The 26,322-nt window shown below is 43.6% G+C and overlaps 1 protein-coding gene across 4 annotated transcripts in view; it reads right to left on the bottom strand.

The window, feature by feature from the left end:
• The window catches only part of LOC147115559 (transcription factor Dp-2-like), a 215,395-nt gene that overhangs the window by 129,763 nt on the left and 59,310 nt on the right, over positions 1-26,322 (bottom strand). For all 4 annotated transcript variants that reach the window (XM_085989895.1, XM_085989894.1, XM_085989897.1 and 1 more), the window contains one exon: positions 11,736-11,802. In XM_085989895.1, coding sequence (XP_085846021.1) covers positions 11,736-11,802 — 67 coding nt within the window. The remainder of the gene's footprint in view (positions 1-11,735; positions 11,803-26,322) is intronic.

The following is a 26,322-nucleotide window of genomic DNA, read 5'->3' as shown; positions in this document are numbered from 1 at the left end:
ATCAGAATTGCATAAGGGTAGAATACAGAAATAGCTGTATCAGGACTGACAACTTAATTCACTAACAAATTGGACCTTGTGAAAATATACTCAAGACATGTGTTACATTTCACAAATCTATTACCATGATGAATTTCAGCCAAAAGAGTCGATAAATAGTTAAAAAGCCTGTTCTTGTATTAAAAAAATCAACCAATACTCTTACAGTTTATGTAGAAATGGTAAAATACAGGGAGTTGATTGCTCGGTCTGGCTGAAACAAATTCTGTTTTGAAGTAGCCAGGTTCACAAAGTCTGATACCCCATGGTTGCCTCTAATTCAAAGAGGGCCAGAGGCAACCATGTAAAGGAAGCAAGGTGGGGCTAGTGCTTTTTGAGGCACCAAAATGCTGCTTGGGAGGGATCCAACTAGATACATAGAAGATAGGAGTAGGCCATTCGGCCCCTCGAGCCTGCTCTGCCATTCAATGCGATCATGGCTGATCATCCAAATTCAGTACCCGGTCCCTGCTTTCTCCCCATACCCCTTGATCCCTTTAGCCTTAAGAAATATATCCAACTCCTTCTTGAATATATTTAATGAATTGGCCTCTACTGCCTTCTGTGGAAGAGAATTCCACAGGTTCACCACTCTCTGGGTGAAGAAATTCCTCCTCATCTCTGTCCTAAATGGCTTACCCCTTATTCTTAGACTGTGACCCCTGGTTCTGGACTCCCCGACCATCGGGAACATCCTTCCTGCATCTAGTCTGTCCAGTCCAGACTTTGTGAACCTGGCTACTTCAAAACAGAATTTGTTTCAGCCAGACCGAGCAATCAACTCCCTGTATTTTACCGTTTCTACATAAACTGTAAGAGTATTGGTTGATTTTTTAATACAAGAACAGGCTTTTTAACTATTTATAAGTTTCAATGAGATCACTTCTCATTCTTCTAAACTCCAGCGAGTATAAGCCCAATCGACCCAATCTCTCCTCATACGTCATTCCTGCCATCCCAGGTATCAGCCTGGTGAATCTTTGCTGAACTCCTTCCATGGCAAGAACATCCTTCCTCAGATAAGGTGACCAAAACTGCACACAATACTCAAGGTGTGGTCTCACCAAGGCCGTGTACAACTGCAGCAAGACATCCTTGTTCCTGTACTCAAACCCTCTCGCTACGAAGGCCAACATACCATTTGCTTTCTTAACCACCTGCTGCACCTGCATGCTTACCTTCAGCGGCTGGTGCACAAGGACACCCAAGTCTCGTTGCACTTCCCCTTCTCCCAATCTATTGCCATTCAGATAATAATCTGCCTTCCTGTTTTTGCCACCAAAGTGAATAACCTCACATTTATCCACGTTATATTGCATCTGCCATGCTTCTGCCCAATCACCCAACCTGTCCAAATCATACTGGAGTTTCTCGGCATCCTCCTCACAGCACACACGCCCACCCAGCTTTGTGTCGTCTGCAAATTTGGAGATATTACATCTAGTTCTCTTGTCTAGATCAAATATATATTGTGAATAGCTGGGGTCCAAGGACCGATCCCTGCGGTACCCCACTAGTCACTGCCTGCCACTCGGAAAAAGACCCATTTATTCCAACTCATTGCTTTCTGTCTGCCAACCAGTTCTCTATCCAAGTCAATACCTTGCCCCCAATCCCATGTGCCTTAACTTTACATGCTAATCTCTTATGGGGGACCTTATCGAAAGCCTTCTGAAGGTCCAAATGCACCACATCCACTGGTTCTCCCTTCTCTATTCTACCAGTTACATCCTCAAAAAATTCCAGTAGATTAGTCAAGCACGATTAACCTTTTGTAAATCCATGTTGACTTTGTCCGATCCTGTCACTGTTTTCCAAGTGCTCTGCTATTACATCTTTTATAATGGACTCTAGCATTTTCCCCACTACCGATGTCAGGCTTACCGGTCTGTAATTCCCTGTTTTCTCTCTACCACCTTTTTTGAATAGTGGGGTAACATTAGCTACCCTCCAATCCATGGGTACTGTTCCAGATTCCATCGAATGTTGGAAGATGATCAGCAATGCATCTACTATTTCTAGGGCGACTTCCTTAAGTACCCTAGGATGTAGATCATCAGGCCCTGGGGATTTATCAGCCTTCAATCCCATCAATTTCCCTAACACCATTTCCCTACAAATACTGATTTCTTTCAGTTCCTTCCTTTCATCAGACCCTATGTTTCCCAACCAGTGGCAGCAAATATAAACTTGGGTTAGGTTTGCTATGGAAAAGCTGATCACTCAGTTCATTCATACAAGCCAACAATGCAGTTTCCATATTTCTGGCTTTAAAGGCACCTTCCTCCAACTTTGCACCAGTGAGAATCATGCATGTGCAGTTCCTTCAAAACTGCATTTGTAATTTTAGAGCTACCGCACACAAATGGGGCAGATTCAGCACAAGCAAACCAAAAAACACCATTGTAGATAACTAATATTGTAGCTACGTGAATTTTTTTTAGCAATGGTTAAGATAAATGCAATTTAGTAACTGTAAGAAATGCTTAGAGCAACACAAAAGAAAGCTTAACACCACTAATAGCGTCATGACTTAAAGAAAGAAAGACTTGCAATTATACAGCGCCTTTCACAACCACCGGACGTCCCAAAGCACTTTACAGCCAATGAAATTCTTTTTTGAAATGTAGTCACGGTTGTAATGTAGGAAACGCAGCAGCCAATTTGCACCCAGCAAGCTCCCACAAACAGCAAGGTGATAATGACTCTGCTTTAGTGATGTTGGTTGAGGGATAAATATTGGCCAGGACACCGGGGATAACGCCCCTGCTCTTCTTCGAAATAGTGCCATGGGATCTTTTACGTCCACCCGAGGGGGCAGACGGGGCCTCGGTTTAACTTCCCACCTGAAAGACGGCACCTATGACAGTGCAGCGCTCCCTCAGCACCGCACTGGAGTGTCAGCCTAGATTTTTGCGCTCCAGTCCCTGGAGTGGGGCTTGAACCCACGACCTGCTGACTCAGAGGCAAGGGTGCTCCCAACTGAGCAACTGGCTGACACCTTAGCATCAAGTATAGCGCTGATTACAAACCCACTGTGTCAAATTTTATGATGTTTCCATTGTTGTGAAACCAAATTAAAAATATGTAGGGCCATATTGTGGAAGCCTAGAGACATAACGCACGGATTTCTGTCCATGATTCACCATAACTCAAATTCCTGCTTTCAAAAAAATGGGGAATTGCTAAGACAGGGCCAAATGCCTCCCAACTGGAATAAGAAACAAGAGGACCAGTTGCCTTGACCCATTCTCACAGCCTTGGAGCAGATCCTCAACCCAATCAATCTCTTACTTAGGGAAGATGTATGGCAATTTTTTATTTATTTAAAAAAAAACTTAATTACACATCTGTTGCTATAACTTTTATCAGATCTCACAGGAGAGCAGTGGGCAATCTAAAAAGTCTTCAGGTTTTTCCTTAAAAAAACTGAGCCATACAGAATGCCCTTGTTCAATCCCTGATCTGTGCTTTGTAAGTTCATCTCAGTAGGGAAACTACAAATTCCCGTGGCACTGCTACAGCTGGAGTTCCTGGTCCTGACTGCACGTGCTGGTGTGCGCTGTCGGTCATGAGGAGGGGGAGAAAAATTGGGCGCTTCACATTTGAAAATACTGCCATCACTCTCATTGTCTAGGCTAACGCATGAATACGGGCTAGTTGGACAGAGCTCCGGAGGGAGCTGGCATCTAAGGAACCATACCCCAGTGGGGATCAGTGCCTTCCTTTAAGAGTGCCAGCTTTGCTAAGTTAGTAGTAATCTTCCTTCTGTCCTGCCAATAGTTCTCCCTTAAACGACACTGCCAAAAACAGATTAACTGGCTTTATCATCATCTTGCTATTTGTGAGATCTTGCTGCTGCAAAATGGCTACGGTGCTTACCAAAATAATAGAAGCAACTGTACAATTTAGTTCTTTGAAGACGACTTAGGGATATTTCTGAAAGATGTAATAAGGCGCTCTTATAAAGCTTGTTCATTATTTCTCTTCAGGAAAGAAGAAAAATTGTAGCATTTGGAGGACACTAGAGGCATTCTTATTAATTACAGTGATAAATGTGGAGTTGGTTTCCTTCTTTTACATTATTCTTTTATCTAAGAATCTGATCACCTGCAATTCAGTTCAGTTGCAAGGGATGAGTTATATGAGATTTAGAAGAAAAAGAATCGTGCACTATGAACCCATTTTGCAGTTGCACAATTTGCTGTTAGCATTCATCATACTACGATTTTTATATAACGTATGTTGTGCTGTCCACATATTTTGACAAAGGTAATTTACAAGATGTAATGAAAAGACAAATGTTTAGCATGCAGGGTGTAGAATAGTTTCTGGGCTCGGATGACTGCGAGATGCTTGCACAATTCTCTTTCACAGCTTAGAATGCCAACAGTCAACCCTGTAACACATCTGCTGTGCCTCAACTATTATTTCATATGCAATACATCTACTTATGGATTAAATCCATAAAGGATGCATGGGAAGGGAAGACTTTACAATTTATAGTAATGCACAGCTTTATAAATTGCGGGCTTTCCCTCTTGCTTATAGAGTGCGGCAATTTCACCAACAGGAAGGTAGCAGTGGAAAACATGACTGCTACCAATCTGACTCCCCAAATACTCCGCCTCTTCACCAGTGATCCAGCAATTTTATTAGCACCTACTGATACCAGGCCTCTTCTGAAACTGTTCCAAGTTCTCGGCTGAAAACAGCCCAACTGAGATCAGGAACTCACTGTGGAAAATCAAAGGAGTAAACGCATGTCCACCAACATGGTGGACTCCTAATCGTATTTTTGGCCAGCTGGGTGCAAGGAAACCCATCACCATGTTTAATAAACTCTAACCAAGCTACTGAGAACTGTTCAATATAGATACACACTCTCCTCCTGCAGGGACACAACCTACTTATCAAGGTTCAATCACACCCTCACCTCCACCTTTGATTAACTTGTTCCCATTAAAATCATTACTCTCTCTCACCCTGGTTGTTCCCTTTGGTACAGCCCTCATCTCTGCTCCCTTAAGTCCAAGGGGCACAGACTTTTCGACCTGTCTGCAGTTTCTGACATGGTTGACCACATCATCCTCCTCCTCCCCCCAACGCCTCTCCTCCGTCAGTCGGCTGGGTGGGACTGCCCTCGTCTGGTTTCAGGCCTTTCTATCCTGTTGTAGCCAGAGAATCATCTGCAATGGCTTTTCTTCCCGCTCCCACTCCGTTACTTCTGGAGCCCCCCCATGAATTTATCCTTGGTCCCTCCTATTCCTCACCTGCCCCTCAGCAACATCATCAGAAAACACGTTAGGTCCCACATGTACACTAATGACATCTAGCTCTAACTCACCACCACCTCTCTCTTGACCCCTCCACTGCCTCGGATTTGTCACGTTGCTTGTCCGACATCCAGTACTGGCTGAGCAGACAGTTCCATCAACTAAATATTGGGAAGACCAAAGCCATTGTCTTCAGTCCCCAACTCCATTCCCTAGCCACCAATTCCATCCCTCTCCGTGGCAACTGAGGCTGAGCCAGACATTTCGCAACCTTGGTGTTGTATTTGACCCGGAGATGAGCTTCCAACCCCACATTTGCTCCATCACCAAAGACAGCCTACTTCCACCTCCATAACATTACCCACCTCTGCCTCTGCCTCAGTTCATCTGTGCTGGAACCCTCATCCATGCCTGTTACGTCTAGACTTGACTATTCCAATGCTCTCTTGTCCAGCCTCCCATCTTCCACTCTATATAAACTTGAGCTCATCCAAAACTCTGCTGCCCTTAACTCGCACCAAGTCGAGTTCACTCATCATCCCTATGCTCACATTGGTTACCGGTCCAGCAAAGCCTCAGTTTTAAAATCGTCATCCTTGTTTTCAAATCACTCCATGGCCTGGCCCCTCCCGATCTCTGTAACCTCCTCCAGCCCTACAACTCTCCAGGATCTCTGCGCTCCACCAATTCTGGCCTCTTGCACATCCGCGGTTTCAATCGCTCCACCATTGGCGGCCGTACCTTCAGCTACCTCGGCCCTAAGCTCTGGAATTCCCTCCCTAAACTTCTCCACCTCTCTTTCCTCCTGTAAGATGCTCCTTAAAACTTACGTCTCTGACCAAGCTTTGGGTCATCTGCCCTAATTTCTCCTCGTGGGGCTCGGTATCAAATTTTGTTCGATAACGCTCCGGTGAAGCGCCTTGGGACGTTTCACTACATTAAAAGGTGCTATATAAATGCAAATTGTTGTTTTTGTTCTTGTTGAGATCCTGAGAATTTACACACAGCTTGGCAGAGCCAAGGCTTAGGGACTCCCAAGGGTGTACATGGGTACTGTTGGAGTTTAACCATGTAAAACCATGTAGTCTACCAGAAAAAAGAGCACTGGTACATTTTCTTCTGTTTGTCCAGCTGGCTCCCCTACCCAATAGGCCATTATAAGCTTATAGCTTATCTAGAACCAAGTGGAAAGAATTTTAACCCTCAACGACAAGTCTACCCCTCCTGGTTCATTTCCTGAGTCAGGCTTGCTATTCAAACAGTGGCTTGGAGTACTGCACACCTGTCTGGCTCAGGTATCAGATTACCAAATCTGCCACAGGAGGTTGACTTGGTTCCAAAATTCCACCGCCAACTCGACTCCCAAAGAGACTCTACTTACCTTCCTTCCCGCCCCCAATGTGGCTATTCACAACAAGTTAGTTGTTAAGACAACAGCAGGTAAGGTAAACAGCGGGCAAAAAGGAATGCCTCGCAAATAGTACAACTCACCATAAAACACTCATCCTGCTGACTAAAGCAATGGACACACGCCATACTCCATCAAATGCTGATTTGATCAGTTAGACTGGTAGAACTTCAGCAACTGATGTTTACCTATCTGCAACCCAATCAGGCAGACGTTCCAGAGTAGCAACATCCTACAGATATTATCCCAAGTCTCGGAGTTTGTCAACTGTGTGATGGGCATCTGACTTTAGCACAGTAGAACAATGTATAGAGGGAAGCTTAGACATGCTAACCACTATGATGTTCTAGATACCCAAGTCTAGTGTCACATACCAGGCTTACCTCAGAAATTATAGCACAGAAGGTTAGTCAACTCATCACTTCTGTGCTGGTGCTAGCTCTTCAATTATACTTAGTATATACTTACTTACACTATTATTTTTTCCCATTTATCTGCAGCTCCCACCTTCTGCCCACTGCACTATCCTGCCTAGGTTCTCCTGAAACATTGCCATGCCCTCTAATTGTCATCAGCAAATTTCAGTATCACTTCTCTTGCACTAATGTCAGTGTGTCAGCCTTGGTTGAATGGTAGCATTTGCACCTCAGTCAGAAGGTCGTGTGTTCAAGTCCCACTCCAGATACTTGTTTCCCTAAATTACAACAGTGACTACACTTAAAAAGTACTTCATCGGCTGTGAAGAGCTTTGGGGTGCCCGGAGCTTGTGAAAGGCACATACAAATGCAAGATCTTTATTTATTTCTATATGCGAACATTTGTAGACATTTATTTATTTCTTTCACTATCCTTTTCTTTAATCCATCTTCAATCTTAAAAGGTACATCTCTCCGTAACCGCCCCCCCCCCCCCGAGCTTACTATTTTAGACTGCTGTCGTTGCCCTAACTATAGAATCCCCTACAGCCACTATTTGCTGCTTCTCATCAATGGCATCTCTTGATTTCTCATGAGTAAACCAATGCTTCACCGGGCAGTGGTGTTGCTCTCAATTACCCTCCACCTTTGTCTTCATCATAGGTGTTAAGAAATGTATACCTACTGATAAAGTCCATACCCACAGAGATTTCCTGTCATTATATTAACTAATAAACTGAAGGGTCTATTGATTTATGCAGTAAAATAATTGATAGTACCTATTCTTTTGAGGTGTAACCCCTTTAAGTCCCATTTCATGATCACATACCCACATTATCCAATATCATACTGCCTCTATTGTTCAACACACAATGAATTACTTTAAGCTGCAGTGACTTTGTTATGCAGGTGAACGCAGTAGGAATTTTACAAACATCAAAAAATCTCAACAGCAATGACATGTTTTGTGGTAGTATGGGCTGAGGGAGAAATGTGTCAAGACACTGCGGGAAACCAGCTGAGGCACCAATAGGAATCTAGGTTCTTCCTCCTATAGTGCAATGGGATCTTGAACATCCTCCTGAACCATTAACAAGCAGGCAGTGCCTAGGCTTAATGGGGGAAAAGTTGGGTTGCTTTGCACCTCCAGTTAGCGCCCTAAGAGGGCAACTAGCGCCCAGGCGCGGCGCCGCCCACGCCTCCTGCAAAATTCAGCAGGAGGTTAGCGGCGGCACTAACCGGTAGCGCCTCAGCCACGATCTTCGGGAGCGCCCCCTGACTTACCGCTGGACGCTATGTCCGACGGGGGCAGGGGGCCTATCTGCGGCTGGGGAGGCGCAATTTAAAGGCAAGGTGTGGGGTGGCCATTTTTGTTGCTGGCCGCCTGCCAGCACCTGCCTGCATTCCCGGCCTCCTGAACACCACCCCCCCCCCCCCCCCGCGGAGTGCCAATTGCGATCCAAGAGCCCAGCACTTCTCAGGTGCCGGGCTCTTTTGCCGGCATCCCCGGGAGCCCAGCGGGGCCCCGGGTCGCACTGCGCAAGGCCCCTCCCCTTTAAGAAGGGGAGGAAGGCCTGCAGTACCGCATCACGTAGCACCACAATATTGACTCGCAGTGCCCCAAGAGGGATGCGGGGCGCTTCCAGTAGCACCCCGTTTCCCTCTTGGGGCGCAACCACTGAAGTTCCGGTGCGGGGGCACTAATTTTTCCGGGGCACTTTCCGTGGCGCTAAAAGTAGCGCGCCTTGGCGAAGTTAGCGCCACATTTCCATTTTTAGCCCAATGTCTCATCTGAAGGACCACACCTCTCACGAAGGAGTCTCAGTTTAGATTATGAGCACCAACTGCTGGTCTGAGGCTTGAATGCACAATCTTCTGACACCGAGATGAGTGTGACACTAACTGAGCAAAGTTGCTACTTAACACTGAACTTAAGCAGTGAATTTATGGCAGTAATTCAATCAGGGACTTCCAGCTGAATTTCTCTCTCATTGTTAAGGAGGTCATCAGAGCTGCTCAATTTAATTATAACTCACTGTCAGCTATTACCAGACATTAAAAAAATCATGAGTGATACAAAAGATGAACAAATGGATATTTATTAAGATGCTAACTTAACCACAGTCTGTTAGAGTTATTTGGGTATTTTGCATGAAAGCTCAAATGGTTGAGTCATAACTGTACCAGTAGCAGGCACATACTAGAATTCTGACTGCTGTGATCATGGCAGATGACTCAGAAGACCTTCAGTTTCCTGCCTCAATTTACTGACCCTTCTCCATCAAGATGTTTCTATTCTTTAGCCCCTATTTAGATTCACGATGTTAGCACTATTAACAGGAGTAAAAGGTTGTGTAGCTTCTAAAACATTCATTGTAAACTAGGCCAAAAACATATCCTAATGTAGATCTCTTACAAAAATGAGCAACGAGTTTAGTACTGATTTTAGACCTAAATATGAACCAAGCAGTGCAGGACCTCGGACGCATGTCTCTCTCAGAGTAGGTACAAGGCATGGTGCCCAAATTATAGCCCTCGAGTCACCTGCAGCCCCCGAACCCTGCTGTTCCAGCCCTCAAAGCCCAGGCAACTTTGTGCCAATTGCAGTTCATTCTTATTTGGTGGTCTGACTCGTTTCCAATTTTGATGTCCTGGACTCTGGGAATTGGCTACTTTTAGCACTTTTGCCTCAATTGGCGGACAAATCCTAATAAGAACATTGCGATCTGTTGGACCTGCAAAATTGAGGTATGTGCCAATTAATGGGAACATGGATTTAAAACCTTGAGGGCCGAGAGGCTCCATGGTAGGGATCTATGCAGCTCAAAGACAAAAACCTTGGGCAAGGCTCACCATTCAGGTTATTTCCCACCGCCTAATTGATAACTGTTTCACACTTGAAAATGTGTTTGCCACCAGCAGTGTAGTCATCTGGTCCAAGGCAGTAAGTTTGGGCCATATTCTGTACTTAAAAAACCCCATAAATAGCTCTCCCGCTGATGGGCAAAACAAAAGCTAGTCTCCAGCTTTGCTGATAGCAAGAGTTGAGCCATTCCTGGAGGATGGCAAGCTGGAGTTATTATTTATTTATTTATTTATTTTAAACGCGCTCAGAGCAGAGGGATAATTCTAACACCTTAACATTACTCTGAAATTAAATGCCGAGAGCAAGTGGTGATAACGGACAACCTGTTCTCGGGTTACTCAGCTGATACGAGGTTTGAAAATGACAAACTGTTGTAGATTAGCATCTAGGAATGAAAAGGTTACTGATCCCTGTTAAATCAACGGAGGTGCTTGGCGATTGAATCCTTGGGGCCTTTCTCTGCTCTCCTTCACAGCAACAGTCCTTTGTGGAAAAGGGGCAAGCAGAAGAAATAAAATCTTAGGATCTCTGTATGTACAGAGTCAGCTTTGCTGTCAACTCATACTTACAGTTAGAATGAGAGAACGTAAGAACATAAGAAATAGGAGCAGAAATAGGCCACTTGGCCCCTCGAGCCTGCTCCGCCATTCAATAAGATCATGGCTGATCTTGGGCTCAAAGCCACTTCCCTGCCCGCTCCCCATAACCCTTCACTCCCTTATCTTGCAAAAAGCTGTCTATCTCCACCTTAAATGTATTTAATGACCTATATAGAATAACCTATAAGAAAGAAGGGCCAGATTAACACAGCTAGTGAGTGCTGAAATATGGCGAATTTAGGGTAGAATGGAGGGGTTTCAACTGTAACCATATTAACAACTCAATTCCTGCCTGCTAGTATAATTTCCTACTCATGCAAATTCAACCAACCATTCATTCGTCAGTACGAGTACAGCTATAACATAATGGAGAATAGCCACACAGAACAATTGTAACATAGAATTATACTGCATTAGTATAGTGTTCTCCAGACTTGCTGCCGGCTCCTGCCTGACACATACCATAGGAGGCTCTTTGGCCCATCATAATGCGGCAGCTCTTTGCTAGAGCAATGCAACACTAATCCTACTGCCCTGCTCTCTCCATCTGTAGAAAAAGGTCGTATCAATGCGATGGAGGATAGTTGTCAGTAATATAAACTGGCAGTAGACTAGCGACTCGAAAAAAATATATAATAAAGTTTGAACACATGCACATACATGCAATGTCTGCAATTCGCCCGCACACAGCATGCGCATCCACGCATAGACTGTAAAAGAAAAAAGAAAAAGGCGCACATATTTAAGGAGATGCTTACTGATATATTTGGAACGATTCCACTAAATTGGCCTGCACAGATTGAAGTACTGATCCAGATTTCAGACATCATCAGAGTCTTAATATTCTAAAGGAAGTATAAAACTCTAAGTTAATAGAATCCAGTTCTCGATTTGCTTCCAAATAGAAACTCATCTCTACTGAAGGCGATATCCCCGAGAACTGAACCCAGAATCAGTTCCAGATGTAAAACTCCCTAAAACACCTCCTCTCAAGCTGATTACTTATATATGACAGATGTGTACTGCAAATTAGAATTCTAGTTGATTCATGTTGATAAGTGAGGCGATTTGCTGAGTATTTCGACTTTAGTTCGCATAAATTGTGCTTTTATGTATTCAATTTCTACTCACCCTTCACTGGAAAAAGGTTCTGGTCGGTGTATCCTTTCAGTTCTCCATTTGTGTTAATTATTGCAGCCTAAAGGGAGGGGTGGGGGTGGAATAGCATAAAGTTAGGAATGGCCAGGCTATTTCGTGAATTATTGATTTTCTACTAACACTGTAGCTGTCAGCAATCTGAAAAATGGAACAATTTGTACAACGAATGAAGCACATCCCAAGGTACATGATTTAATATTTGTTGTCGGTGGCTCCTACAACAACAACAACTTGCATTTATATTGCACCTTTAACGAAGTGAAACATCCCAAGGCAATTCACAGGAGTGTTCCCAAACAAAATGGACACTGAACTACATACGGAGATGACCAAAAGAAGTAGGTTTTAAGGAGCGTCTTAACAGAGGAAAGAGGGGTAGGGAGGTTTAGGGAGGGAATTCCAGAGCTTAGGTCCTAGGCAGCTGAAGGCACGGCCACCAACGGTGGAGCGATGAACAGATGCCCAAGAGTTGGAAGAGCGCAAAGATCTCTGAAGGTTGTAGGGGCTGGAGGAGGTTACAGAGATGGGGAGGGGGCGAGGCCATGGAGGGATTTGAAAACAAGGATGAGAATTTTAAAATTGAGGTGTTGCCGGACCGGGAGCCAGTGTCGGTCAGCGAGCTCAGGGCTGATGGGTGAACGGGACTTGATGCGAGTTAGGCTACAGGCAGCAGAGTTTTGGAGGAGCTCAAATTTAGAAGGTGCAGCATAAAACAATGCCCAACTGCATATGATGCAACATATTGGAACATCGTGCTGCCCAAATGGTTAATTTGCAATTTACTGTTTAAAAAAAATTGAGCTGTACAAAATGTGCAGTTTTTGTAGGTCATGGTGCAATAAAACACATGCTTTGGGTTTACTTTTTGGGGGATTGGGGGGGGGGGGGGGGTGGGGTGGCTGGGAAAAAAGCAAGGAAATTGCCGTTCGCAATCCAAGAGTTTAAAACACAGCATATTAAATAAGCAGTACAGCTAATCCTTGAACAAAAAACATTTCTCCAGATTTGCATCATCAGTTTACAATATATTAGACCAAGCTTGGCATTCATACCCATTATATATATTTTGCTCTGCAGCAAACAAAAGGTTTTACCCAACTATAAACTTCCATATTCTACAACTCTATTCATGCGGTGAGTTAAACGTCCTCAAACTTAGAATGTCCAATATGGTGTATTTCCTTTGCAAATATATCTCTTTCCATTACAGCAACCAACAAAAGTACTTAGTCTAGTGCAAATTACAAGAGAGAAAAGTTACCTAACCCCATTGCATGCATCTACTCATAGGCTTAACCTGCAAACCTCAGAAATTACCACACTACAGACTCTCTGCAAAAAGATATAGTTACTGCTTCAGAAACTGAAATCTTCGACACAATACCAAATTATATTAAAAAAAACAAATTAAGAAGAAAGGGAAATACATGCTGGTAGGCAGGTGTGAGCAACTGAAGTCATGTCTGGATGCAGCTGGATTCAGCTTGGTGTTAAAAAGACATGAGTCTTAAGGATGTATAGTTTATAGTTCCTCAAACCCATCATATCATGGAGTAAGATGCAAGTTCATAACAACTGTTCCCCCATAGCTAATTGGTCTGCGAGCTGCACTAAGCAGAGGTCAATCATTTCTCCACTGGGAACAAGGGAGTGTGTGTGTGGATATTTTTTACAATTTTTTTTAAAATTTTTATATAATTGTTTGGCAGGTAGTACTTAAGTAGCTAGCTAAAGAGCAATATTGACAGAGGTCTACCCTTCTCAGTAAGAGATGGTGTTGGGGCCAGACGAATAGATAGAAATCCATAAAGGAAAACATTATATATGAGTAGATGGATGGGGGAATACATGCCTGAGTAATAGGTCCTAATTTTCAGCAGGGTCTGACTTAACAATGTTTCTGTAAAGAAAGATGCCAACAAGCCTTACAAATACAGCTTGGTTTTTTTTATACTTAACTGAATCACGAGTGTCGGAACTTAAGCTGTGGTTAACCTTGAGTGCAAGTCCGACCACTGAACTGATGCTCACAGCAAAAATATTAACGGATTCACTAGCACAAGCCTAATTGAACAAGATGCACGCAGAACAATAACTTACAACTTTAGTTTAAATATTTCTTTTGTTTCAAATAACATTTCCTTTGAACAGCTAGCACCAGCACAGGTGCAATGAGCCAAGCAGCTATAATTCTCCAAATGTGCAACACTGTGTGAATGAGATGATCTTCAGAAATTAACTAATAGAAATAGCCTGCTGAGCTGTGTGGAATAAACTTCTGCAATTATCAATGACCAGTAAATTTGCGAGACACACAAAAACCAGTTAAAAATAATGAGATCTCGTGGTCAAGCATTCTGCCTCGTTTCATACCAAGGCTCAAGAATCAGAATTATCAAGGAAATATTAAAATAATGAATGGATTAAAAAGAATGGATATATACAAATTAAAAATAAAGACATTGTAGCTCACTGCAAAAGAATGCAGTATCCTTCATTTGTGTTTTTCCCAACTTTCTTCCTTTTTTCTTCAAAATCAGTGACACCTGCTCCGCTACAGTTCGATGGGCACCAGCAGTGCTCCTTGCCCAGGAGGCCATTCTTCATGCACGAGCCTATATGGAAAGCATCAGTAGGCTATTCAACTGATGAGATCATAGTTGAACCCAATCCCATCCTCTTCCAATATCTAGACACACATGTTTTACAGCAAGAGTTACGGAAAAAGTGATCAGACACAGGAACCTTGTCTAATTTATCCGCTCCTCACCTCAAAGGTACCAGGCCAAGTCTAGCACTCCTACTGACACGTTAGCGGAGCTCAAGTAACTAAATCAGACCATGGATCAAACCTTTTCCATTGTAAATTGGGAGCGTTACACTGTCAGAGCTCGAGACTGTCTTTCGGATGAGACAGTAAACCAACGTCCCGTCAGTTCTCTCAGGTTTGACATAAAACATCCCATGGTACTAGTCGAAGAGGAGCAGGGGAGTTCTCTGTGTACTCGCCAATATTTAATCGCTCAGCCAACATCACTAAAACAGATTATTTGGTCATTATCTCATTGCTGTTTTTGGGACCTTGCTGTGCGCAAATGGTCCGCCACGTTCCCATATATTGCAACAGTGACTGCACTTCAATAGCACTTCATTGACTGCGAAGTGCTTTGGGATATCCTGAGGTTGTGAAAGGCCCTATATGCAAATGATTTCTTTCTTAATCGATATTGAAAAATTTGAATTTAACAAAGACTTTCCACTATTGGAAATTATGTAACGGGTACATCATTTATTGGACTCTCAGCAGGCATGACCAGAGCAAACGCTTCTAACAAAAGAGCATACAACAACAACTTGCATTTATATAGCACCTTTAACATAGTAAAACAACGAAGAAACAGTGAAATAGATCAGGATGTTGTGTGACTTGAAGGGAAACTTGGAGGTGTCCCCATGCACCTGCAGCCCTTGTCCTTCTAGGTGGAGATTGTAGGTTTGGAAGGTGCTGCCAAAGAAATCATGTCATTCTCAGTATGTGTGTGTAATTCATAGCAACAGGCTTAGGCTATTTAGCCCCTCGAGCCTATTCCGCCATTCAATGAGATCATGGCTGATCTGTGACCTAACTCCATTCAATAGAGTATCTGGTAAAAATAACGCTGAATGGTCTGTTGGTACAATGCTTTGGTCCATCAAAGGACCCCATAGAATGGCAGAATTTTGTCACCATGGTTCCCAATGGAGTGAAGTGTGGAGGGAAGGAAGGAGTAATTCAGCACAGATGAAATGTTTCCCTTTGCGCAGGGAACCAAAAATAGAGGGCAAGTCAACCCAGGAATTCTGGCACATTTCCCAGTCGTGTGGTTGCCACTGGCAGAAGCTTGGGAGCCTTGTTTTTTTCCACAATGATGTAAAGTAATGGCAGTAGGGGATAAAATAAAATGAAAGGGTTGGAAAAAGAATTGCCTGCACAGGGCAAACAAGAAAGAAAAACGTATCTGCATCTGTTATTTAGCAAAGTCAAGCAAATTCACACAATGACTTCCCAATCTTACATAAAGCAATAGCAGGTTGGGAAGAAAAAAAGTGAAATAGGAGGAAGAAAAGGATGAATATTTCTTAATAATTGGTTACACTGGGGCATTGAAGACGACCTAGGAGTAAGTTGCCTGCCTTTTATTGGGGAATATTATGTGGCTGTGGACGAGGGGGGGGGGGGGGGGGAAAAGAGGAGAAAGAAAACAAAAATCAGAAGGAGATCAAATAATAAATAATCTGTAAAATTTTGTAAGCGTGAAAAACATATCAGGTTTAGACAAGATTTTTTTCCTCTGATAAGACATTAAAAATCTAGGCAAACCATTATAATGGAGTTTCTGCCATGACCAAGGGAAGTTTGGCTTAATGAGAGTTGTACAAGGCGAGTTAATAACAAGGTGGAACTGTGGCCCCAGCTAAACCTAAAATTGAAAACTTTATTCAGGAAGTTACATTTTAAAAAGTAACTGCTGCATAAAATGTTACCAGAGAAGGAGTCCATATGAAACACACCATCATAACTCCTGATGAAAACTGATCTTAAAAATCTGTTGATGGATTTTTCTGCCACATAGAAACATAGAAGATAGGAGCAGGAGTAGGCCATTCGGCCCCTCGAGCTTGCTCCGCCATTCAATGAGATCATGGCTGATCATCCAAATTCAGTACCCTGTCCCTGCCTTCTCTCCATATCCCTTGATCCCTTTAGCCTTAAGAAATATATCTAACTCTTTCTTGAATATATTTAATGAACTGGCCTCCACCGCCCTCTGTGGCAGAGAATTCCACAGGTTCACCACTCTCTGGGTGAAGAAATTCCTCCTCATTTCAGTCCTAAATGGCTTACCCCTTATCCTTAGACTATGACCCCTGGTTCTGGACTCCCCAGCCATCAGAAACATCCTTCCTGCATCTAGTCTGTCCAGACCTGACAGAATTTTATAGGTTTCGATGAGATCCCTTCTCAATCTTCTAAACTCCAGTGAGTATAAGCCCAATCGACACAATCTCGCCTCGTACGTCATTCCTGCCATCCCAGGTATCAGCCTGGTGAATCTTCGCTGCACTCCCTCCATGGCAAGAACGTCCTTCCTCAGGTAAGGTGACCAAAACTGCACACAATACTCAAGGTGTGGTCTCACCAAGGCCCTGTACAACTGCAGCAAGACATCCTTGTTCTTGTGCTCGAACCCTCTTGCTACGAAGGCCAACATACCATTTGCCTTCTTAACCACCTGCTGCACCTGCATGCTTACCTTCAGCGACTGGTGCACAAGAACACCCAGGTCTCTTTGCACTTCCCCTTCTCCCAATCTATTGCCATTCAAATAATAATCTGCCTTCCTGTTTTTGCCACCAAAGTGGATAACCTCACATTTATCCACATTATAGTGCATTTGCCATGTTTCTGCCCAATCACCCAACCTGTCCAAATCGTACTGGAGTTTCACGACATCCTCCTCACAGCTTACCCTCCCACCCAGCTTTGTCTCGTCTGCAAATTTGGAGATATTACATCCAATTCCCTCGTCCAGGTCATTAATATATATTGTGAACAGCTTGGTCCAAGGAGATGATTCAAAACGATGGCCCGGAATTTGCGATCTTGATGACAGTCAAATGGCAGCGTTCACCATCATTTCGCCATTGAAACTGGCCGTAACTTCAGGATCTGGGGCATGCGCAGCCAAACGCGGAAATCCTGAAGTTGCGGTCTGTCATTCACTGCTGCGCCACAGGCTGCAAATCTGTCAAGTCATGGGAACTGATGAAAAACTTCAGCTCTTCTGCAGTAATAAGATCAGAAGAAATAGGAGCAGGAGTAGGCCGTATGGCCCCTCGAGCCTGCTCCGCCATTCAATAAGATCATGGCTGATCATCCACCTCGACTCCACTTTCCCGCCCGATCTCCATATCCCTTGATTTCCCGAGAGTGCAAAATTCTATCGATCTCAGTCTTGAATATACTCAAAGACTCAGCATTCACAGCCCTCTGGGGCAGAGAATTCCAAAGATTCACAACCCTATGAGTGAAGAAATTACACATCTCAGTCTTAAATGGCCAACCCCTTATCCTGAGACTATGCCCCCTAGTCCTCGACACTCCAGCCAGAGGAAACAACCTCTCAGCATCTACCCTGTCAATCCCCTTCAGAATCTTGTATGTTTCAATGAGATCACCTCTCATTCTTCTAAACTCCAGAGAGTATAGGCCCATTCTACTCAATCTCTCATCATAGGACAGCCCTCTCATCCCAGGAATCAATCTAGTGAACCTTCGTTGCACCGCCTCCAAGGCAAGTATATCCTTCCTTAGATAAGGAGACCAAAACTGTGCACAGTACTCCAGGTGTGGTCTCACCAAGGCCCTGTACAATTGTAGCAAGACTTCCTTACTCTTATACTCAAACCCCCTTGCAATAAAGGCCAACATGCCATTTGCCTTCCTTATTGCTTGCTGTACCTGCATGCTAGCTTTCTGTGTTTATTGCACGAGGGCACAAATCTCTCTGAACACCAACATTTAAAAGTTTCTCACCATTTAAAAAATATTGTTTTTCTATTCTTCCTACCAAAGTGAATAACCTCACATTTCCCTACATTATACTCCATCTGCCACCTTACTGCCCACTCACTTAAGTCTATCGATATCCCTTTGCAGACTTCTGTGTTCTCCTCACAGCTTACTGTCCCATCTAGCTTTGTATCGTCAGCAAACTTGGATACATTATACTCGGTCCCTTCATCGAGGTCATTAATATAGATTGTAACTAGCTGAGGCCCCAGCACTGATCCTTGCGGCACCCCACTAGTTACAGCCTATCAACCTGAAAAAGACCCGTTTATCCCTACTCTCTGTTTTCTAATCCATGCTACTATATTAACCCCAACCCCATGAGCCTTTATCTGGTGTAATAACCTTTTATGTGGCACCTTATCAAATGCCTTTTGGAAATCCAAATATACTACATCCACTGGTTCCCCTTTATCTGCCCTCAAAAAACTCTAATAAATTTGTCAAACACGATTTCCCTTTCATAAAACCATGTTGACTCTGCCTAATCATGTTATGATTTTCTAAGTGCCCTGATACCACTTCCTTAACAATGAATTCCAGCATTTTCCTGACGACTGATGTCAGACTAACTGGCCTGTAGTTCCCCTTTTTCTCTCTCCCTCCTTTCTTGAATAGCGGTGTTACATTTGCTAACTTCCAATCCACTGGGACCGTTCTAGAATCTAGGAAATTTTGGAAGATCAGAACCAATGCATCCACTAATACTGCAGCCACCTCTGATGTAGGCCATCAGGTCCAGGGGATTGTCGGCTTTTAGTCCCATTAGTTTCTCTAGTACTTTTTCTCTACTTATATTAATTATGTTAAGTTCCTCACCCTCATTAGACCCTTGGTTTCCCACCATTTTTGGTATGCTATTTGTGTCTTCTATTGTGAAGACAGATACAAAATATTTGTTCAACGTTTCTGACATTTCCTTATCCCCCATAATAATTTCAGCCTCTAAGGGACCAACGTTTACTTCTGCTACTGTCTTCTGTAAGAATACACCATTTGCTGTCAATTTTGATGTAACTTGACCAAACATAAAAAGTTGACCAAATACCAGCATGCTTTGAGGGGTTCCTATGGGGAAAAACTGGTATTAAAGAGGCCGTGAACCGGAACAGAGACTTTCTGCTAAAAAAGTGAAAGGCTGCCAACTGTCTTTCAACAGTTAAGGGAAACAGACTTTCAAAAAGTTTTGTGGAGAAGAAGCCATTAGCTATTGAACTGTAAAGCCATTTCAAAAAAACAAACATCTACAGACTATGGAATGTAACCAGCCTTGAAGGCCCATGGATGTTTAACGGACTGGTGATAAGAGTGTCTGAGAGACAACTAATGACCATTATGCCATATAGTTATGGACACGTACACAATGGGAGGGTTGCCAAATTTGGGGGTATAGAAGGTGCTGTTTCAAGACACTCGGGGCTACAGCTGGACCATCTGGTCAGTTGTCAGAAATCATACGTCTAGTCATTGCGGAATTGACCAATCGCTGGTATTAGTACGTATGTGGTGTTTTGCTTTTTATCACTTGAGCTTAAAGTAAAAGGGATAGCTCTGTGTGTGCCAAGATATAGTCAGGAATTTTTATACGCTACATAACTGTTGGATGCTTACTTGTAATCTCTTGCTGATTTTTAAGTAAAAGAAGTTTTTCACAGATTCATTGGGTTTTGTGTCGTCTGTCGAAGGGTCTGAACTTTGTAAATTGTTTGATGGGGCGAGGGGCGATTTCCACGCGTCTTACACTTCCTTTTTGCATACTTGTAGAAGCTCTTGCAATCTGTTTTTATATTTCTTGCTAGTTTTCTCTCATTCTATTTTTTCCCCTTATCATCAATTTTTTGGTCATCCTTTGCTGGTTTCTGAAACTCTCAATCCTCAGGCTCACTACTATTCTTCACAACATTAGAAGCTTCTTCTTTTAATCTAATGATATCCTTAATTTCTTTAGTTAAGGATAGCATCAGTGTCAGCTGTGGCTCAGTGGGTAGCACACTCGCCTCGCTGAGTCAGAAGGTTGTGGGTTCAAGTCCCACTCCAGGGACTTGAACACATAAAGCTAGGCTGACTCCAGTGCAGTGCTGAGGGAGTGCTGCACTGTCGGAGATGCCGTCTTTCGGATCAGACGTTAAACCGAGGCCCTGTTTGCTCTCTCGGGTGGATGTAAAAGATCCCAAAGTACTATTTCGAAGAAGAGCAGGGGAGTTATCCCCGGTGTCCTGGCCAATATTTATCACTCAATCCACATAACAAACACAGATTATCTGGTCATTATCACATTGCTGTTTGTGGGAGCTTGCTGTGCGCAAATTGGCTGCTGCATTTCCTACATTACAACAGTGACTACACTCCAAAAAGTACTTCATTAGCTGTAAAGCGCTTTGAGACGTCTGGTGGTCATGAAAGGCGCTATATAAATGCAAGTCTTTCTTTTTTAGTTGATCACTTATCCCGTGCAGTTTTTGTTTCTCAATGGAATGTATTTTTGTTGAGAATTATGAGATATTTCTTTAAATGCTAGCCACTGTTTATCTACCGCCATACCTTTTAATCTATTTTTCCAATCTACCTTAGCCAACTCGCCCCTCATACCTATGTAATTTGCTTTATTTAAGTTTAAGACTCTAGTTTCGGACTTAGGCAAGTCACTCTCAAACTTAGTGTGAAATTCTATCATATTATGATCACTCTGTCCCAGAGGATCCTTTACTATGAGACTGCTAATTAACCCCATTTTATTACACAATACAAGATCTAAAATAGCCTGTTCCCTGGTCGGTTCCATGACGTATTGTTCCAGGAAACTGTCCCGAATGCATTCCATGAACTCGTCCTCTAGACTACCTTTGCCAATTTGATTTGTCCAGTCGATATGAAGATTAAAGTCCCCCATAATTATTGCATTACCTTTGTTACAAGCTCCTACTATTTCTTGATTAATATTCTGTCCAACGGTATAGTTACTGTTAGGGGGCCTATATACTACTCCCACCAGTGTTTTCTGCCCCTTGTTATTCCTCATCTCTACCCATACTGTTTCTACTTCCTGATCTTCCGAGCCGAGATCCTTTCTCGCTACTGTCCTTATGTTATCCTTTATCAGTGCTACCCCCCACCATTTCCACTCTGCTCGTCTTTTCCGGTGTCGGGAGCAGCAGGAGAGTTCAGTGAGTATTTAAACTCACTTTCGTGGTCTTTTTTCCTCAGAGACTTACCAATCTCACAGACTGGCGGCGGTGTTCCAGAACAATGTCATGATTCAAAAAGTGACGCGGGCAAGAGGAAGCAGCTGATTGGGTGAGTACGGCCAGGTGAGTATTTATAGTACTCTATAGTTTGACAGTCAAGGTTAATAGTTTATAAAGTTTAGACGGTCTTCATTTTTGTGGTTTTAGTTTCTAAGGTCTCTTGTGTAGCGGGGAGTGCTAGTAAACAAGGGCCCTTGAGTGTATCATTTAATTGTATAGTGTAATTGGTGGTATTGATTTGATTTAATTTAATTTGAATTAATTAAAAGGGCAAGTCATGACAGCACAGCTCGGCCCTGTGGCATGCTCCTCCTGCACTATGTGGGAAATCAGGGACAGTGTCCCTGACGACCATGTGGGCGGGAAGTGTATCCAGCTGCAGCTACTGGCAGACCGCATTGCGGCACTGGAGCTGCGAATGAATACATACTGGAGCATTCGCGATGCTGAGGACGTCGTGGATAGCACGTTTAATGAGTTGGTCACACCACAGGTAAAGGCTGCACAGTCAGAAAGGGAATGGGTGACCACCAGGCATAGTAGGCGGCTCAGGCAGGTAGTGCAGTGGTCCCCTGTGGCCATCCCCCTCAAACAGATATACCACTTTGGATATTGTTGGGGGAGATGGCTTATCGGAGGAAGGCAGCAGCAGCCAACTTCCTGGCACCATGGGTGGTCCTGCAACACAGGACGGGAGGAAAAAGAGCGGGAGAGCTATAGTGATAGGGGATTCTATTGCAAGGGGAATAGATAGGCGTTTCTGCGGCCGCAAACGAGACTCCAGGATGGTATGTTGTCTCCGTGGTGCAAGGGTCAAAGATGTCTTGGGGCGGCTGCAGGGCATTCTGGAGGGGGAGGGTGAACAGCCAGTTGTCGTGGTGCATATAGGTACCAACGATATAGGTAAAAACCAGGATGAGGTCCTAAAAGCTGAATATAGGGAGTTAGGAGGTAAATTAAAAAATAGGACCGCAAAAGGTAGTAATCTCATGATTGCTACCAGTGCCACGTGCTAGTCAGAGTAGAAATGGAAGGATATTTCAGATGAATACGTGGCTAGAGGAATGGTGCAAGGGGGAGGCATTCAAATTCCTGGGATATTGGAACCGGTTCTGGGGGAGGTAGGACCAGTACAAACTGGACGGTTTGCACCTGGGCAGGATCGGGACCGATACCGATGTCCCAGGGGGAGTGTTTGCTAGTGCTGTTGGGGAGGGTTTCAACTAAAATGGCAGGGGGTTGGGAACCTGTGCAGGGAGACAGAAGAAAGGGAAGCAAGCACAGAAACAAAAGACAGGAAGGAGAAAAGCAAAAAAGTGTAAGGCAGAGAAATCAAGGGTGGAAATCAAACAGGGCTACAGTAAATAATAATTCTAAAAGGACTAAGTGTTAAAAAAAAAAGCCTGAAGGCTTTGTGTCTTAATGCGAGGAGTATTCGTAAGAAGGTGGATGAATTAGCTGCGCAAATAGAGGTAAACGGATATGATATAATTGGGATTACGGAGACATGACTCCAGGGTGGCCAAGGCTGGGAATTCAACATCCAGGGGTATTCAATATTCAGGAAGGACAGGCAAAAAGGAAACGGAGGTGGGGTAGCATGGCTGGTTAAAGGGGAGATTAACACAATAGTAAGGAAGGATATTAGCTCTGATGATGTGGAATCTGTATGGGTAGAGCTGAGAAATACCAAGGGGCAAAAAACATAAGTGGGAGTTCTATACAGACCTCCAAACAGTAATGCGGAGGTTGGGGATGGCATTAAATGGGAATTCAGAGATGCGTGCAATAAGGGCACAGCAGTTATCACGGGTGACTATAATCTACATATAAATTGGGCTAACCAAATTAATAACAATACTGTGGAGGAGGAATTCCTAGAGTGTATACGGGATGGTTTCCTGGACAAATATGTCGAGGAAGCAACTGGAGATCAGGCCATCTTAGACTGGGTATTATGTAATGAGAAAGGATTAATTAGAAATCTTGTTGTGCGAGGCCCCTTGGGGAGGAGCGATCATAATATGATCGAATTCTTCATTAAGATGGAGAGTGAAGCAGTTGACTCAGAGACTAGGGTCTTGAATTTAAATAAAGGAAACTACGATGGTGTGAGGCGCGAGTTGGCTAGAATGGATTGTGGAACGTTACTTGAAGGGTTGATGGTGAATGGCAAACATTTAAAGATCGCATGGATGAACTACAGAATTTGTTCATTCCTGTTTGGCATAAAAATAAAACAAAAAAGGTGACTCAGCCGTGGCTAACAAGGGAAATTAGGGATAGCATAAGATCCAAGGAGAGGACATATAAATTGGCCAGAAAAAGCAGCAAACCTGAGGATTGGGTGCAGTTTAGGATTCAGCAAAGGAGGACAAAGGGATTAATTAAGATGGGGAAAATAGAGTATGAGAGAAAGCTTTCAGGTAACATAAAAACTGACTGTAAAAGCTTTTATAGATATGTGAAGAGAAAAAGATTGGTGAAGTCAAGCAGAGGTCCCTTGCAGTCAGAATCAGGGGAATTTATAATGGGGAACAAAGAAATGGCAGACCAATTAAATACATACTTTGGTTCGGTCTTCACAAAGGAGGACACAAATAACCTTCCGAGATGTTGGGGTACATAGGGTCTATTGAGAGGGAGCAATTGAATGAAATCAGTATTTGTAGGGAAATGGTGTTCGGGAAATTGACGGGATTGACGGCCGATAAATCGCCAGGACCTGATAATCTACATCCTAGGGTACTTAAGGAAGCGGCCCTAGAAATAGTACATGCATTGCTGGTCATCTTCCAAAATTCTAGAGACTCTGGAATAGTTCCCATGGATTGGAGGGTAGCTAATGTAACCCCACTATTTAAAAAAGGTGGTAGAGAGAAAACAGGGACATCGGTAGTGGGGAAAATGCGAGAGTCCATTATAAAAGATGTAATAGCAGAGCACTTGGAAAACAGTGACAGGATCGGACAGTCAACATGGATTTACAAAAAGTAAATCATGCATGACTAATCTACTGGAATTTTTTGAGGATGTAACTGGTAGAATAGATAAGGGAGAACCAGTGGATGTGGTGTATTTGGACTTTCAGAAGGCTTTCGATAAGGTCCCACATAAGAGATTAGCATGCAAAGTTAAAGCACATGGGATTGGGGGTAAGGTACTGACTTGGATAGAGAACTGGTTGGCAGACAGGAAGCAAAGAGTTAGAATAAACGGCTCTTTTCCAAGTGGCAGGCAGTGATTAGTGGGGTACCGCAGGGATCGGTGCTAGGACCCCAGCTATTCACAATATATATTAATGATCTAGATGAGGGAACTAGATGTAATATCTCCAAGTTTGCAGATGACACAAAGCTGGGTGGGCGTGTGTGCTGTGAGGAAGATAGAGAAATTCCAGTATGATTTGGACAGGTTGGGTGATTATACTGCATCTGCTCAATGTGGATAAATGCGAGGTTATCCACTTCGGTGGCAAAAAACAGGAAGACAGATTATCTGAACGGCAATAGATTGGGAGAAGGGGAAGTGCAACGAGGCCTGGGTGTCCTTGTGCACCAGTCGCTGAAGGTAAGCATGCAGGTGCAGCAGGCGGTTAAGGCGGCAAATGGTATGTTGGCCTTCATAGCGAGAGGATTCGAGTACAGGAGCAAGGATGGCTTGCTACAGTTGTACAGGGCCTTGGTGAGACCACAACTTGAGTAGTGTGTGCAGTTTTGGTCACCTTATCTGAGGAAGGATGCTCTTGCCATGGAGTGCAGCGAAGATTCACCAGACTGGTACCTGGGATGGCAGGAATGATGTATGGAGAGAGATTGGGTCGATTAGGCTTATATTCGCTAGAGTTTAGAAGAATGAGAGGGGATCTCATTGAAACTTATAAAATTCTAACAGGACTAGATGCAGGAAGGATGTTCCCGATGGTGGGGGAGTCCAGAACCAGGGGTCACAGTCTAAGGATAAGGGGTAAGCCATTTAGGACTGAGATGAGGAGGAATTTCTTCACCCAGAGAGTGGTGAACCTGTGGAATTCTCTACCACAGAAGACAGTTGAGGCCAATTCATTAAATATATTCAAGAAGGAGTTAGATATATTTCTTGAGGCTAAAGGGATCAAGGGATATGGGGAGAAAGCAGGGACAGGGTACTGAATTTGGATGATCAGCCATGATTTCATTAAATGGCAGAACAGGCTCGAGGGGCCGAATGGCCTACTCCTGCTCCTATCTTCTATGTTTCCGAAACTTCAAGTACGCTGGAACTTTTAGTCCCCAACCTTGGTCACCTTGCAACCACGTCTCTGTAATGGCTATTAGATCAAACCCATTCATCTCTGTTTATGCCACTAGTTCATCTATCTCGTTATGAATGCTTTGTGCAGTCAGATAAAGAGCCTTGAATTTAATTTTTTACCATTATTCCCTGCTTTGACCTTATTCTCTGCTGCACTGCTACTGTTAAACTCTCGGTCCCTTCCTGTCACACTGCTTATTTTCACCCAAATTGCTACACTGCTTGATTGCCTTGACCTTTCTCTTTAGATTTCGAAGTTGCCCCTCACATGGCCCCTCCTCCCCGCCCCCCCACACTTTTTTTTTTAAGTTTGAAGCCCTATCTACAGCCCTAGTTATTCGATTCGCCAAGGCGCTGGCCCCAGCCCAAGTGGAGCCAGTCCTGACGGAACAGCTCCCTCTTTCCCCAG

This window comes from Somniosus microcephalus, chromosome 6 (assembly GCF_052327205.1).
Source record: "Somniosus microcephalus isolate GS21.2 chromosome 6, FLI_Smic_1.0, whole genome shotgun sequence".
Classification (NCBI taxonomy): Eukaryota; Metazoa; Chordata; class Chondrichthyes; order Squaliformes; family Somniosidae; genus Somniosus; species Somniosus microcephalus.
Note: the sequence above shows the minus strand (reverse complement) of the source record. Positions and strands in the feature narration are given on the sequence as shown.